This window comes from Orycteropus afer, unplaced genomic scaffold (assembly GCF_000298275.1).
Source record: "Orycteropus afer afer isolate SDZICR_OR568_19922 unplaced genomic scaffold, OryAfe1.0 scaffold00020, whole genome shotgun sequence".
NCBI classification, from domain to species: domain Eukaryota; kingdom Metazoa; phylum Chordata; class Mammalia; order Tubulidentata; family Orycteropodidae; genus Orycteropus; species Orycteropus afer.
In genome coordinates this window covers 11506846-11521762 of record NW_006921607.1, presented here as the reverse complement: position 1 = coordinate 11521762, position 14917 = coordinate 11506846, and the positions used below count along the sequence as shown (strand labels likewise).

At 49.6% G+C, this 14917-nt stretch overlaps 2 protein-coding genes across 2 annotated transcripts in view; one reads left to right on the top strand and one right to left on the bottom strand.

The window, feature by feature from the left end:
• Positions 1 to 424, top strand: part of CUNH20orf173 (chromosome unknown C20orf173 homolog) — an 11625-nt gene extending 11201 nt beyond the window's left edge. Inside the window, 1 exon segment of the mRNA XM_042783603.1 lies at positions 269 to 424. Within this exon segment, the coding sequence (XP_042639537.1) occupies positions 269 to 424 (156 nt within the window).
• Positions 425 to 2151: 1727 nt separating this feature from the next.
• Positions 2152 to 14917, bottom strand: part of CEP250 (centrosomal protein 250) — a 46801-nt gene continuing 34035 nt past the window's right edge. The window contains exons 25-32 of the mRNA XM_007934734.2: positions 14254 to 14374; positions 13151 to 13272; positions 10071 to 12674; positions 5943 to 6056; positions 5614 to 5763; positions 5077 to 5178; positions 4079 to 4138; positions 2152 to 2433 (exon numbers count right to left, since the gene is read on the bottom strand). Coding sequence (XP_007932925.1) covers positions 2152 to 2433; positions 4079 to 4138; positions 5077 to 5178; positions 5614 to 5763; positions 5943 to 6056; positions 10071 to 12674; positions 13151 to 13272; positions 14254 to 14374 — 3555 coding nt within the window. The remainder of the gene's footprint in view (positions 2434 to 4078; positions 4139 to 5076; positions 5179 to 5613; positions 5764 to 5942; positions 6057 to 10070; positions 12675 to 13150; positions 13273 to 14253; positions 14375 to 14917) is intronic.

The following is a 14917-nucleotide window of genomic DNA, read 5'->3' as shown; positions in this document are numbered from 1 at the left end:
GAATCTTCTCTCTTCTTTTAGGAGCTACCAGTTGATGGTCTCTTTTCTGGGCTCTTATGTCATTCTCAGAATGTATCCATCTCCTCAATGTCCAGTATCTTGTCTTCTGTGGAGAAGGGGAACTCCATTTTCCCTCAGTTCTAGGAGGTGGCCTGTCATACTAGATGTTGAGTGGATGTTTGCAGAATGAATGGTTGGTGGTCATTGGGGCAGAGCAGGACCCAGTCTGCCACTCCATGACCATCTCCTGTCTTATCCCATCTCCCAGGTCTCCTTGTTCGGTTTTGGGACAGACAATCTCAAAAGACGGTCTCATTACTGGAACGATAAATATCAATCCATGAACATCATGCACAGTGCGCAAGCAGAGTACAAAGTTATCCTTCGGCTGCAGTGTGAAGGAAAGGTGGTCATCTACAACTGAGATTGCCCTCAGCCTGTCCAGCCCACGGAGGCCCCAGCAGGCTGATAGTTAAGGGGGACGCGGAGTGTCAGGGAGGGACTGGGCTTCAAGTGGAAAAGGACTCTGGATGGAGATAATTGTTACTGAATAAAACCCTACCTTGTTTTTCTCTCTGGATTCCTTGTGGCATTGAAGGGCTAAACTCTACTCCAGTTTCTCAACAACAAACTTATCACCATGTCAAAAAGAAACAAGATCCAATACCACTTGTTATTTCTTTGGAATATGTTTTTCTAATTGAAAATCAACCAGTATTTCTGATTTAAGGGGGCACAGTGAGCACCTGTGTTTATAATCTTCCCTTGACCTTAGAGGAGGTGCTCTGGTGGCACAGTGGTTAAAGTATTTGGCTGCTAACCAAAAGACTGATGATTTGAACCTATCAGCCTCTTCATGGGAGAAGATGAGGCAGTCTGCTTCTGTAAAGATTTGAAGCCTTAGCAACCCTGTGGTGGAACTCAGTTCTGTCCTATAGGGTTGCTATAAGTTGGAACTGACTCGATGGGAGTGGATTTTTGGTTGACCTTAGAGACCTCAATGAAATGACAGGTTATGCCCTCTTATAAAAATTGTTCTCTCTTATATTTTGAGGAAGTTGCCAGCTATAGGTCTTAAGCCTGTCAGCTGGGTTCAGTTGACTGCCTTCGTCACTGCCAGTGCTTAAGTGACAAGTTCTATCACAGTCCATCCTCTTGACTGGCTTGATGCATGGTTGAACTACAAAGGACCAGAGTCAGTTCAAGTTGACAGACCCAGAAAGGGACCCCTCAAGGGCATTCACCCAGAGCAGAAGATGAATGAGGCAATATGGGAAGGTCTGAACATCAGAGACTCTGACTTTAGCCAGAGGTCAACTCAATGCTCTTGAGGCCCCAGAACTTGTTTTAAGGCAAGAACTTTTGATGTTTCCCCATAACTCATGAGTTCAAATTGAGGTTCAAGGCTCTCCACAATCTCCCTTCCCACACACCCAACCTCAGTCCAACAGAAACACTACAGACAGCCCGGTCTTCTCTGACATGTTTCAGCACTTCTCCCAACTCCTCTCTATTCTTTGAGGGCCACTTCATGCCTCCTTTCCCCAGTCTCTTGGAATTTCTACACTGGTAGTCAGTGCACAGAATTGTCTCTGACTTATTAATGAGTTAGTCTATTATTATCAATTAGACTGCAACCTCTCTGCGGACAGGGGCTTTTTATTGCGTTTCTTCTGAAACTCTAGCAGAGTACCAACATCCAAATATTCATGCCACCTAACAGGAATCTGGCAAATTCTTCATCAGTAAATGCCAGTGATGTGCTGCTGCTGCCCAGAGGCATGAGTACAGGGAGGAGCAGACAGATGCAAAGACCAGGGTTTATTGTTGAAGGGGAAGGGAAGAAGAGGGTGGAATGCTGGGATAGTCAGTTCTAGCCGAGAGGCAGGGCAAGGCCCTCCTCTGGGTGCCCACGCAGGCTAGCAGATGACTGTGATTCACCTCATTCACATGTCAGCTGGGCTCTACCCAGACTCCCCTTCTCTGTTCCTGACAATGTCAGCTGTCCCGGGGCTCCCAGGTTGGGCAACAAAGCCAGACTCTCCTTTGGCAAACCTATAGTTGTGTCTCTGGCCCATAACCCACCTGACGATGATCATCTGCCTATCTGTGTGCTCCAGGTTGGCCTGTGTCCTGCCCTGGCTGTGGCTGCTATCTGGAGGTGGCTTGGGCAGCACTAGGGCTGGGGCTGGGGCTGGGGCTGGGGTGTAGTAGGATTGGCCCTGGGGATGTCAGGCTTTGGGTCAGGGACTCATCCAGCTTGCGGGTCTCAGCCTCCAGGACAGTGGCCTCAGGGGCCTGGGCCACAGCGAGGAGTGAGTGGGAGAGGTTGTGGTGCAGGCCTGCTAGCTCTCGGCTGGTCTGCACTGAGCGAGCGATGTAGTCCTGTTTCTGCTTCCGCTCTAAGGCCAGCTGGGCTCGCAGCAGGGCCACCTGGTGGCAGAAGAACCGAGAGGGAGAGAGGAGCTGAAGGTCTCAAAGCTGCCCCAACACTTCTGTTCTGTGCTCCTGTGGCTCTTGTTGGATCAGCATTTGAATCAACTCTATCACACACACAAATCTCAGAGTGTGTGGGGGAAGGGCCTCTAGTAACCAGAGAGAATCCAGTGATTCTCAACCCTTACTGCACGTAAGACTCAAATGGGAAGCTTTAAGAATATATAACAAAACTATTTTCATCAACTTTATTGAGGGTTAATGTAACAAAATATCAAGATTTAAGTACAGGTAGTCCCCAACTTACGATGTATTTGAGTTACAACGAACTGCACTTATAGTGGAACAGAACCCCATCGTGAGTCAAGGTCTATCTGTACTATGTACAGTGTTGCAGCTTATGTATGTTTACCTGTAATGTCTCCAATTCCCAAAGATCAGATTTATAAAGATACTGATAAAAAAAGGCAGTAACGATGAAAACTAAAAAAAAAAAAAAGAAAGAAAAGGAGGTATCTGATTTACATGAGAACCATCTTGTAACAGTCATCAAAATGGAACCCTGTCGTAAGTCAGGGACTACCTGTATACAATTTGATGAGTTTGATAGTGTCCATACCATGTAGCCACCATCCCAATCAAGACAGGGAACATTTTAATCACTGCAGAGAGTTCCCTCATGCCCCTTCTGGGAGCTTTTAAAAACTATTCTGGTTTATTAGACTGGGATGAGGCCTGGGCATCAGTACTTTTTTCAAACTTCCCAGGTGGTACAGCCAGGGTTGAGAATCACCAGTCAGCCTTTCCATTTTTCGGATGGGTAGACTGAGAACACCAGAGGGTGGAGTTATTGGAACTTTACAGCAGTTCTGGGACTAGAGTGAGACAAGAGACACCCAGGGAGTAAAATGCAAGGAGATAGGCTGGATTAGGAGTGGCTGCTCCTTAAATTTTACACCTTAGGTGCCTGCCTTGCTTCACCCTAGTCTTGGCCCTGTCTCAGGAATTGCTTTTCATGAGTTTAAGAGTTCAAAGTAATAATTTTGGTCTAGCTATATACTCAAGCCCTGCCAGGAGTGACCATTGGTTTCTGAACTAGGCTCAGAAATCAAGATTTCACAGTTCTTGTTACCCCTGGGCCTTGAAAGACAGGGTGAATGGCTGGGTGAGACCCAGGAGGTAAGAAGGCACTTTATATAGTTCCCTTGAGTGTGGCCTGTGACCTGGGCTATGGGCCGTGGATCACGGTCCTGGTGCCAGGCTACTCTGCTGCTGTGCTGGCAACAGCCTTGCCTGCAATGGTGCATTTGGAGGCAGAGGAGCCCGGAAAAATTCTGCTGGTTTTAATCTGCCCTAGAATCTTCTGTCTGCTCCCCAGCCTTCCTCCTTTTCCTTTTCCTTCCTAAGTATGAATCTGTAGCCTGGGGTCTAGATCATGCTTTCTTTCCCACTCCCATCCTCTAAATTGGGATTAGGGCTTTTTGTCTCCCCACATAGACTGAAATTCTCTGAAGGCAGGTGCTCTCCCCCTCTCCCTGTGGAGGTGCATACAGGGCCAAGTACATACAGACACTAAAGCCTTGTTCCCTGAGTCCAAGGGAGGGTAAAAAGGACTTAGAAAACGGATCCTTCCAGAATATACCTCTTTCTGCAGTTCAGCCATATGCTTGGCATCGGAGGAGCCCTTCTGTCCTATTCCATCCTGTGGAAGATAAATACCATTCTTATTGGAACACTTTCCCACTCTGGAGTTTCTGCAGGCATCCTCTAATCATCTCATCCCAATTTTAGAGGCCCGGCAAGAGCTACAGGTAGAAGTGCCTGAAATCAGACTGAACTTCAATGGGGCACAAGGCCACGGTGCAAGGAGAGGCCTTGGAGGGCCAATGCCAGCCTAATGGGCAATGCTCACGGAGACTTGATGCTGACCATCAAAAAGGCCTAGGTGGCATCTGCTTCTCTGAAGCACTTTTTCATTTAATAGATGTATAACATATATCTATATTGTGCTAGCTCTGGCCTGTGAGCTGAGGATGCAGAAAGGAAGTCAGACAAGGGGTCTGCCCTTGGGAAGCTCTCACTTAAAGGAATGTGGGAGGAGAGCTGGGACATGCTCAGCCACCAGAAACAGTCCCTCCCTGCCAGGCTGCAGGGCTGTGCATACTGACGGACATACATAAACAAAAAGAGTACTGGTTTGGGGGCAGTCTTTCATGAACCTTTTACCTAAAAAGAGGACTAAAGTCCTAGGAAATACCACAGAGCACAGTTCTATAAACTCAATATTGCAAGGGGAAAGGAGGTCTAAATGACCTGCAAAGCCACCATCAAGCTCCTAGGCACATCAACAGCTGGCAGGCACCACACACCTATGTCGGGGATTCTGACTTGTTTCTGGGGAGCTCAAGACTCTGGCTGGGAGGCAGCAGGCAGATTGTATTTCAGTGAAGGTTTTCAGAGTTCCTCAGAAAGCAGGGCTGCTAGCCTTAACTCCACCCCCACAGGTTGAAGCTGGGCTTCCTCCCCCGGTCCAGTTAGGAAGAGCTCGGTGTATTGGTTGAATTAGAGGTCTCCCCTCCATGGGTGGCCTGGGGCTGAGTTTCTGGGTGGCCGGGGTTGGGTGCTCCTGAGATAGCAAACCTGCTGTGTAGGCGGTGGTGCTGTGGCTTCGCTGATCTCCAGGACCCCAGCCCGGGAAGCACGCATGGAGTCCCTCTTCAGTTTCCTCCGCTCTCGCTCCACCTGCCCAGAAGCCAGTGAGAAATCAGGGCTTGGTTTGGCTCTGGGGCGAGAGAATCATCTCTCAAGAGAGGGGACAGTAGTCATGGGAACGTAAACTCCTGGGCTGAGAGGAGCGCATACTAGGGCAGTCCCAAGTGCAAAGAGGTGTTCCTGGGGCAGGGGGTTAGCTTCTCAAGGTCAAGTATGCAAGGGTCAGCACACTTTTTCTGCAGTAAATATCTTAGGCTTTATGGGCCATTCAGCCTCTGTGAAACTATTCAACTCTGCTGTTGTAGCAGGAAAGAAGAATGGCATGGCTGGATCCCAATAAAACTTTATTTTCAAAAACAAGCAAGTGGTTGATTTGGCCTGTGGGCCATCGTCGTTTGCTGACTCCTGTTCTAAAGGTTGCAAGAGAAGTAGAGGAGGGAGCTGGGGACAATGGAAGTTTCTCACCTGCTCCAAGGTGGTCCGCAGCTGGACATTGTGGCGCTGCAGCCTGCTCCGGTCAACCTCCAACCATGCCACCGCTTGCTGCAGGTGCTCAAGCCTCAGTCTCTGCTTCTCCTCCATCCCAGAACTAGGCTCAGCCTCCACTCCTGAGACCTGCAGGAAACGTGTGACTCACACCCGGGCAGCCCCTCAGACAGGTGGGGAACAGACAAAGGCACAGGTCGTAATCTGTCAGGCCTGGTCTCTAGGGATGCAACTCCCAAGGGAAGAGGACAAGCTCCTAGATAGGATGCCATGCTGGACCATCTGCTCCCACAGGGCCCCCCGCTCACCACTCCTGGCTGTACAGTCTGCTCCCTTCTGAGCCCCTGTTCGGCTCTTCTGGCTGAGCCTGGGCTGAATAGCTGCTGCTTCTCCAGAGCTTGTCTGGTGAGGTCCAACTCATCCTGGGGTATTGAGGTGTACAACAGAATCATACCATGCCAACCTCATATCCAGGCCCTCCTTACCCTCCATCCTCATAAAAGCCAGTTCACTCTTCTCATCAGGTTGGAGTCTTATTTTTCTGAGGGTCTCTGAGCTATTCTACTCCAAAACCTTCATTTTACAGATGGGTAAAGCAAAGAGTCAGAGAGGAATCTACCCAAGGGTACAGGGTGAGTGAGTGAGCGAGCGAGGAAGGAAGATAGGGCTGGAAGCCCGGTCTGCTGAGACGTCCCATAAAACGAAGTGATAATTAGCTACTCAGAGGTACTAAGCAGAGAGCATGGACTCTGGAGTCACACAGACCTGGGTGTTATGTCACCACGTACTGGCCATGTGACCTCAGTGAAGATATGAGCTCTCTGCAAACCCTAACTTCCTCATTTGTAAAATGATTACATCCTCTATGAAGCGTGGATCGAGTCTTAGGGGATTAAATTCTTTAGATAAATGGAGAAACCTAATGTTATATATTTTCTAGGTACGCTATGTTTCATAAATGGTAATGGACAAGAAGAGAGACAGACGAAAGAAAGTGCACATGTGTAGGTGGATGCTGTTTGGGAGAGAAGGGGAGCTCAGTGGTAAAACAGGCTAGGCTCAGGAATCAGGTTAAGACTCAAACTCACTGCCATTGAGTCGGCAGATCTGACTCACAGCGACCCCTCCTTGGGTTGTGAGGCAGTATCACTATGGAAGTAGATTGCCCAATCTTCCTTCCGAGGAGTGGCTGGTGGATTTGAACCACCAGCTCTCTGGTTAATAGTCAAATGACCTAGGCACTATGCCATCAGAGCTCCTAGGAGTCAGATGCTGAAGTCTAATTCTACTTTTGCCATTTGCTAGTTATATGGTCTTGGGCAAGTTACTTCTCTAAGTCTCCATTCCTCAAGCAGCATAAAATGAGGATAATATCAGTTCCTTCTTTTCAGTGTTAATGTGGAAGAAAGTGAGAGTATACAGTACCTGGCATGTAAAATGCTTTTGAAAAACTGGCACTGCTATGGAAGCACTTACTATTGAAGATCAAAGATGACAGCCTTCACTGTGGACTATATCTCAACATAAAGAAAACAAAAATCATCACAACTGGACCAGTAAGGATCCACAATCAACATCCATGGACATAGCCATCAAGAAATCAAACAATGTATTGCTTTGGGTAAATCTGCTGCAAAAAACCTCCTTAAAGTGTTGAAAAGCAAAGATGTCACTTTGAGGACTAAAGTGCAACTGACCCATGCCATGGTATTTTCAATCGCCTCATGTACATGCGAAAGGTGGACAACGAATAAGGAAGACTGAAGAAGAATCGATGCATTTGAATTATGGCATTGGTGAAGAAATTGACTATACCAAGGGCTTCTGGAAGAACAAACATATCTATCTTGGAAGAAGTCAGCTGGAATGCCGCTCAGAAGAAAGGAAGGTGGGACTTTGTCTCATGTACTTTGGATATATTATCAGAAGGGATCAGTCCCTGGACAAGGACATCATGCTTGGTAAAGTGAAAGGTCAGCAAAACAGAGGATGACCTCACCAAGACGGACTGACACAGTGGCTGCAACAATGGGCTCAAGCACAGTAACAATGACAAGGACGGCACAGGACCGAGCAGTGTGTCGCTGTTGGACACAGAGTCGCTATGAGTAGGAACTGACTTGATGGCCCCTAACGATAATGACAACTACAATGAGGGACTGCATCTGAAAGAAGCCCTTGAATGTTTGGTGGGCAGTGCAGTGACCTTGATCCAAGCTACATTATTTAGTGACCATTCACTGCTCAGTAACCTAAGAGGGACAGAAAGTTCCCTGTAAGAGTTGGTCTGGAAACAGGAAAAGAGTTCCACTTATTAATGGCTTCCTACATCTCTAAACGAAGCACTCTGTATATGTTATACTTCATACTCAAAATGACCCAATGGGAATGGTGTTAATGATGTTTGAAGGATGACAAAACCAAAGATCAGGTAATGAAGGCAGTTGCTCAGGGTCACACAACTAATAAATTGCATAAGTGTAATTTCAAACCCAGGAATTTGACTCCAAAGTTCATATATTTAATTCCTTCTCTGGACATTGTCCGTTATCAAGAGTAGAGCTTTGTGAGTTCCCAGGAGAGTCCCTGCAGGTTGTGTGTCTGAGATGAGGGTGGGGGCCCTTTGGAGATGAGTCAAAGTCAAAAGACCAAGATGTAAGTCAATTCTCCTGGAAAAATGGGCTAGGTTCGTCTTGGCAAAAGAGCCCATGCCTATCTATGTCCATCAGTCAACCGAGCTTTCCCAATTGCCTACTATATAGGTCTTGTAGGAGCTCTGGTAGCATAGTGCCTAAGGCACTTGACTGCTAACCAGAAGGCTGGTAGTTCAAACCCACCAGCCACTCCTTGGAAGGAAGGTTGGGCAATCTACGTCCATAGTGATACTGCCTTGGAAACCCAAGGAGGGGTTGTTATGAGTTGGGTCTGACTCAATGGCACATAACAACCAAACAACATAGGTCTTGTGCTTACTGCTGGGGTATACAGTGAGAGTATACATGATGACTAAGACATGGTACCTGACCTAGAGGTTAAAGGTTACACTCCAAGCCCATTTCTTTCTCAATTGTCATTCTACCCAGAGAAGCTCCCTTCTTCTTCTTCTTTTTTTTTAAAATTGTGATTCGGGTGGAAATTTGCAGAGCAAATTCACTTTCTATACAGCAGTTCACATACACTTTGTCTCATGACATTGACCACAATTCACCACAATGCAACAGCTCCCCTCCCACTTCCTCCTGATAGTCACCTCTTCCCTGTGTCCATCCCTCCATGCACTCCTGCCCCCTGAGCTGTCTCCCTGTGCATACACAGCCCTTCTATTCTCCCATGATTGTTATCTCCAAGGAGTGTAAAGGTTCACCTTGTATATCTGTCTTGTTTGGCTAGAAGCCACAGGGAAGCCCACTTATTCTTAACTGCTGATGACTCCAAAGCTGTCTCTAGACCCTACCTCATCTTTGAACTCCAGACCACTTCATGAATCTGCCTTGCATGTCCCACAGATACCTCACTCTATTTCCAACCAGAATTCATCATCCCTGTCTTCTTCCCTACATCTGTTTTTCCTCATCTCAGTGAACTGTACTATCATCAAGTCAGCTGCTCTAACCAGAAACCTGAGTTTTGTCTTTGACATCTTCCAGCCCTTCCTTTACTTCCCCTACCTCATGGTCAATCAATTTTCAGAAGGCAATTGAACCTCTGAAATATACCCATGAATCCAGCTCCTGCTGTATCCTGGGCCCTATCACACTCTTAACTATCTTAGGTCACCACCTCATCCTGGGACTTATATTACAGCCTCCTAGTTGGTGTCCCCAGATCAACTGTTTGTCCCACATGAGTCAGGGAGGGAGCCAGGGTGATCTTTCCTCTGAATTGCCCCCTGTCCAAACCCCTCCACCTGCTTCCCACTGGTCACCCAGGTTCCTCAGCATGACTTATAAGCTCTGAATGATGAGGCACCTGCTGTCCTTTCTTCTCTTGGCAACTCCCTCATCTATGTTCCAGGCAGTCTAAACCACCTACACAGATGCTCTCTGCACTCCCTCCTCCTTTTACTTCTTGCCCAGAAAGCTCATCCCTCGTATGTGCTAGGCTAATTCCTTACTGGTCCCCTCAGATCTAATCTTAAATGTCACTTTTACCAGGACCTACACCCAGGAAAGTTTAGGTGTCCCTCCAGTGTACTCAGCACAGTGAACTTCCCTTTGAGGCACCCATGACACTGCATGTAACTGCTTATCCACCAGACTGTAAGCTCTGGGAGGGCAGGGACTAGCACAGTATCTGAGTTCCATTTATATCATGGTGCTTCTGATCTCAACTTTCTCATACCTGTAAGGTGCCACAGGGCCCACCACGGCAGCTGCCCCTGAGCTCAGCCAGATGAGCTCTGCCCACAGAGGCCTTACACTTCTGCAGTGACTCACCTGAAGCTTCTGCTGCTCTGAGTCCCGCTCCAGGATAGAGGCTTGGAGGAACGTGGCCACCTCTTGCAGACTGCTGATGCTGGCCCTGCTCTGGGCCAGGGACAATGCTAAGTCCTGGGCCTTCTCTCTCCACTCAATCTCCCTGGCCTCTGTCTGCCTCAGGGCTCCCTGTAGTCGCTCCAGCTCCTGCTGCATCCTGGGGCCTAAAGAATCGTATGTTGGAGAGGGTGCCTCCCCTGGGGAGGCTTGGTGGCTTTGAGGTGAGTCCTCCAGGTTCCTCTTTTGCTGAGTTTCTCTCAGCATCAAGATCTCCTCTTCCTTTTGGGCTAGAGTCAGCTGGAGCTCCCTTAGATTCTCACGAAGGTCTCTCATCTCTTCCTCTTCTTTCCCCTGCCTCCCTTGGATCACATCTTCTTGGTCCCTCTGGGCCAGAAACTTTTCCAGCAGCTGCCCCTGTTCCTTCTGATGTCTCAGCTCTTCATCTTTCTGGGCAAGTGCCTGTTGGAGCTGCTGCAAGGCCTCCTGGTGCTGGAAATTCTGGTCCTGGATCGCACCTTCCTGCATGCTGAGGGCCTCCTCCAGCTGCTGGGTTTGTGCCCGGCAGGAGTCCAGGGCAGCCTGCAGAGTGGTAGTGCTGGCCTCCAGGCTGCAATTCAACTCTGCCTGCCCAAGGAGACGCTGCTCTTTCTCTTGCAGGGCTGCCCGCGCCTTGTGTAGGGCCTCCTGGAGAGCCTCTACCTGGTCCCGAGCAGCCTCCTCCCGATGCTGGCAGGACTGGCTATCTGCCCGCAGGGCCTCCAGCTCCTGGTCCCGTTCCTTGAGCATTGCCTCTGCCTGCAGCCAACTGTCCTGCAGGGCCCTGGCCTCCACCTCATGCTCCTGTGCCCGCTCGGCACACTGTTGCTGGAGGGCCAGCAGGGCTTTCTCCTGCTCCTGAGACTCAGCCCTCAGGTCACTCAACACCTCCTCCAGAGCCTGGACCCTCTTTCCCTCCACCGCCAGATCTTCCTGGAGCCTTCGCACCTGCTCCTTGTGGTCTTCAAGCTCTTCCTGGTGCTCCTTCAGTGTCACATGGGCCTGCTCCAAAGCTCCCTGGAGTGTGCTCACCTGTTCCTTCATACTCTCCTCCCGCCCCTGAGCCTGCCGCTGTTGCTGCTGCAGGGCCTCCAGCTCCTGCTTCCTCTGGACCAAGGCACTCTGGGCCTCTTCCAGTTGACCCTGAAGTGAGCGCTCCTTCAGCTCCCCTTGGTCCCTGGCTTCCTGCAGGTGCCGCTGCAGGACCACCATCTCTTGCTCTCGCTGTGTCAGGAGCAGGCTGGCCTCACTCATCTTCCTGTGTAAGGCCCGGAGCTGCTGCCCCAGCTGGTCCTCGTGCTCCTGAAGTTCCTGGATATGCTCCTGCTGACACTCCACCTCCTTCTCCTTATCGCGCAGAATCAGCTTCATGTGTTCTAGGCTCCCGCGCTGCGCCTTTCTCTGGCCCTTCCCCTCCTCTGCCCGCTCCTGCATGTGCGGCTTCGGAGAGGCCAGCTCCCGGTCTCGCTCCCTCAAGGACAGCTTGATCTGTTCCAGGTCCTCCTCCAGGATCTTGGTCTGCAGCGTCCTCTGATCTTCCAGGACCTGAATCCTTTCCTTCTGGAGCCTCAGCTCCTGGTCCTTCTTCTCGAGATCCTGGGTCAGACGCTCCTTCTGGCTTTGCAGCACCTCGATCTGTTCCTGCTGGCACTTCACCTCCTGGTCCCTCTCCTGGAGCTCCCCTGCCAGAAGGGTGCTGTGGCTCTCCAGTTCACGGATCTGGCTGCTTTGGGCCTGCAGCTCTTGACCCCGTTCCTCCAGGTCCAAGGTCATGTGAGTCAGAGTCACCCTCTGCATTTCCCCCTGGCCCTCTAGCTCCTCAATTGCCTTTTGCTGGCATTCCATTTTGTGATGGTTTTCTTCCAGTTCCAGGGCCAGGCACTCCAGAGTAACCAACTGTTTTTTCAGATCCTGTATCTGGCCTCTCTGGGACTCAATCACTTGGGCCTTCTTCTCAAGTTCTAGAAGCTGATGCTCCAAGATGTTGCGCTGAGTCTCCCGGTCTTTCTCGAGCTCTTTGATCTGCTCCCTCTGCACAGACAGCTTCTGCTCTCGCTCTTGGACGGCCATGGGCAGATGCTCTAAAACGGACCTGCATCTCTCTAGCTCCTGAATCTGTTCTTGCTGCAGATCCACCTCTTGGTTCCTCGTCTTTAGATCCAGAGACAGCACTTCCAGAGCAGCCTTCTGCATTTCCCGTTGCGTCTCCAACTCCTGGATTTTCCCCCGTAAAGCCTTCACCTCCTCTTCTCTTTCAGATAGGGCCTGGGCCAGGACAGCCAGATTCTCTTGCAAAGCCTTCCCTTGGGCCACCTTCAGCTCACCCTGCTCTTGCAGAGCCTGGGCTCTCTCCCGCTCACTCTCTACCTCTTCATTTTTCAGTTTCAGTGCTGAGCGGGCAGTTCTCAGGTCTTCTTCCAGGACCCCAGCAGCACTTGCCTGAGCCCTGGCTTCTGTGATAGATGCCTGCAGGTGTTCCACCTGGGCCGTCAGGTTCTCCTTGGCTGCCTGAAGGAGCTCTCGCTCATTCTGGAAAACAAGATGCAAAACCACCTGAGACTACGCTTCCCTGATACCCTCACTCCAGTGCAGGCTCTTCCCACATTTATTTTGTGGTACCAGCAGTGACAAAACCTTAGGCCAAAAGAACTGGTGCATTTCACTTAAGCTGACAGTGTAAAAGAGCATTTCTATCATGTTCCAGAGCTCTGCTATGCCCAGAGGATAAAAACTGGTGCAAAGGAGTCAGCTCCCACTCTGATCCTTCAGGGCAAGGAACAAAAATCTTTTTCCACTTTAAGTTAGAAAAAGTAACTAAAGGAGAATTCACTAGAGCCTTAATAATGGGTTTCAGAGACAAGGGGACAGCCAGAAGAACTGAGACACCTGGTGGAAGAATATAGGCACTGCATATAAATAGGGCATAACCGTAGGTGAAGGTGGGCCTGGGAGCTAGAAGCCCGGGCCCTGAGGCAATCCCCTCCCCCAAACCAGTGCCACCTTACCTGAGCTTCTATTCCCTGTAGTTGTGCTCGTTGTAGGCGACTTTGTAAGGATGCCACAGTTTCATGCAGTTCCATCAGCTCAGATTCGAGGGCGTTCTGTTTTCCTTCCCACTTGGATTTCTCTTTGGGAAAAGGAGAGGCAGTGAGGCAAGATTAGGGGCGGGGGAAAGAGGGATATGGAAGCAGACGGAAGATGGGGAAACAGTCTCAAATGGGAAGAGGGCCAAGAAGGGGAGCATTATATCCAGTTTTGTAGTCATCCCCCATCTGCCAGCTGCTCCTGTTTGTCTAGGTTCCCTGCTGCTTCCAGAGGCACCACTGCGATAATCATCCTAACACTTCCTCAACCAGACATGTAGATCCTCCACCCGGGGCTCCAGACAGGGTTGAGCAAGAAGACAATGGAGGTCCCTTCAAAATGTGATTCTGCTGAGGTTCCTAGAGTCATGGGTGCTCTGTTAGCTGCTCCCCATTCCTGGAACATGCATTATGTTCTCAACTATGACCTAAAATGATTAGTGTGTGATGAACGAATAGCCAGCTCTATCTGTGTGGCTCTCAGGGAGCCCACTGGGATGCTCTCACAGCTCAGAAACACTCTGCAAATTGTCTTCTCTTCTGCAGTAGAGCTTTGAGCCGCAAGACCCTCTCCTGTCCCATCCAAGCAGTCATTCTTTCTAGCCCTGGGCTGGGGCACAGATCCGTTCTCCCAGACTCCTCCTCTCCCAAACAAGCCTATAATCCTGTCATCAAAGGCTAATAATTTGGAAGACATAGCTGGAGATGATAAAAATAAGTAACCTGGACAAAGAATAAAAGATTCAGAATTTTATCATGTTCTCATAGCCCTGGCTCTGACTTTTAAATTTTTATTCATCTCTTCCAGAGACAGAAAATGCAAACCAGGCCAGCTCCTGCTCTCAGTACACCAAATCTGCACCCCCTAATCCCAACTTCCAGGGTAGCCCTGAAAGGCCAAGTAAAGCAGAAAAGCAGTTCAAGGGGGTCGTCACTCTTATTGAGTACAGAGAATGGCTACTAGGCTTGCTCCCACCACTTCTGGACTTCCTACCAAATCCCACTGCCTACCCTGAGCTTCTCACCTTCCTGGTTCTGGGAAAGCTGGCTCTGTAGCTCCTGCAAATCTGCGTGGATTTGGTTCTTCTCAGCCTCAGTAACAGTTAGACGCTGTTCCAGTTTCTGAGCCTGATCCCTCAGACCATCCTGGGAAAGAAAGGGCTAGACTCAAGTTCCTCCTCTTCCATAAAGCTGTCCCAGTCCCAGGCTCAAGCGCTCTCCTCATCTTCAGCCTTTGTGGTGGTTCTGCCACCACTGACCGACTTGCGCTCTCTGGTTCCCTGGAGTGAGGACAGGCTCTGCTCCAAATGGCTGGAGCCTAGACTCTTCTATCAAGCCTATGCCTTCTGAAACCGAACTCCTAATAAAATGTCTTAGCCCAAAGGTCACCTCTTCCTGCTCTAATTCCCTCCCAAGTTAGAACGAATTTCCCCTTCTTCCTAGTTCTAACAGGAGCTCTGGTAGCATAGTGCCTAAGGCACTTGACTGCTAACCAGAAAGCTGGAGGTTCAAACCTACCAGCCACTCCTCAGAAGGAAGGTTGGGCAATCTACTTCTGTAGTGATATCACCTCACCTTAGAAACCCAAGGAGGGGTTGGGTTCTACTCAACGGCACATAACAACAACAATAACAACCTAGTTTCAACATTGCATCATCCATATTTATTACTGACCCATTAGTACTGCCT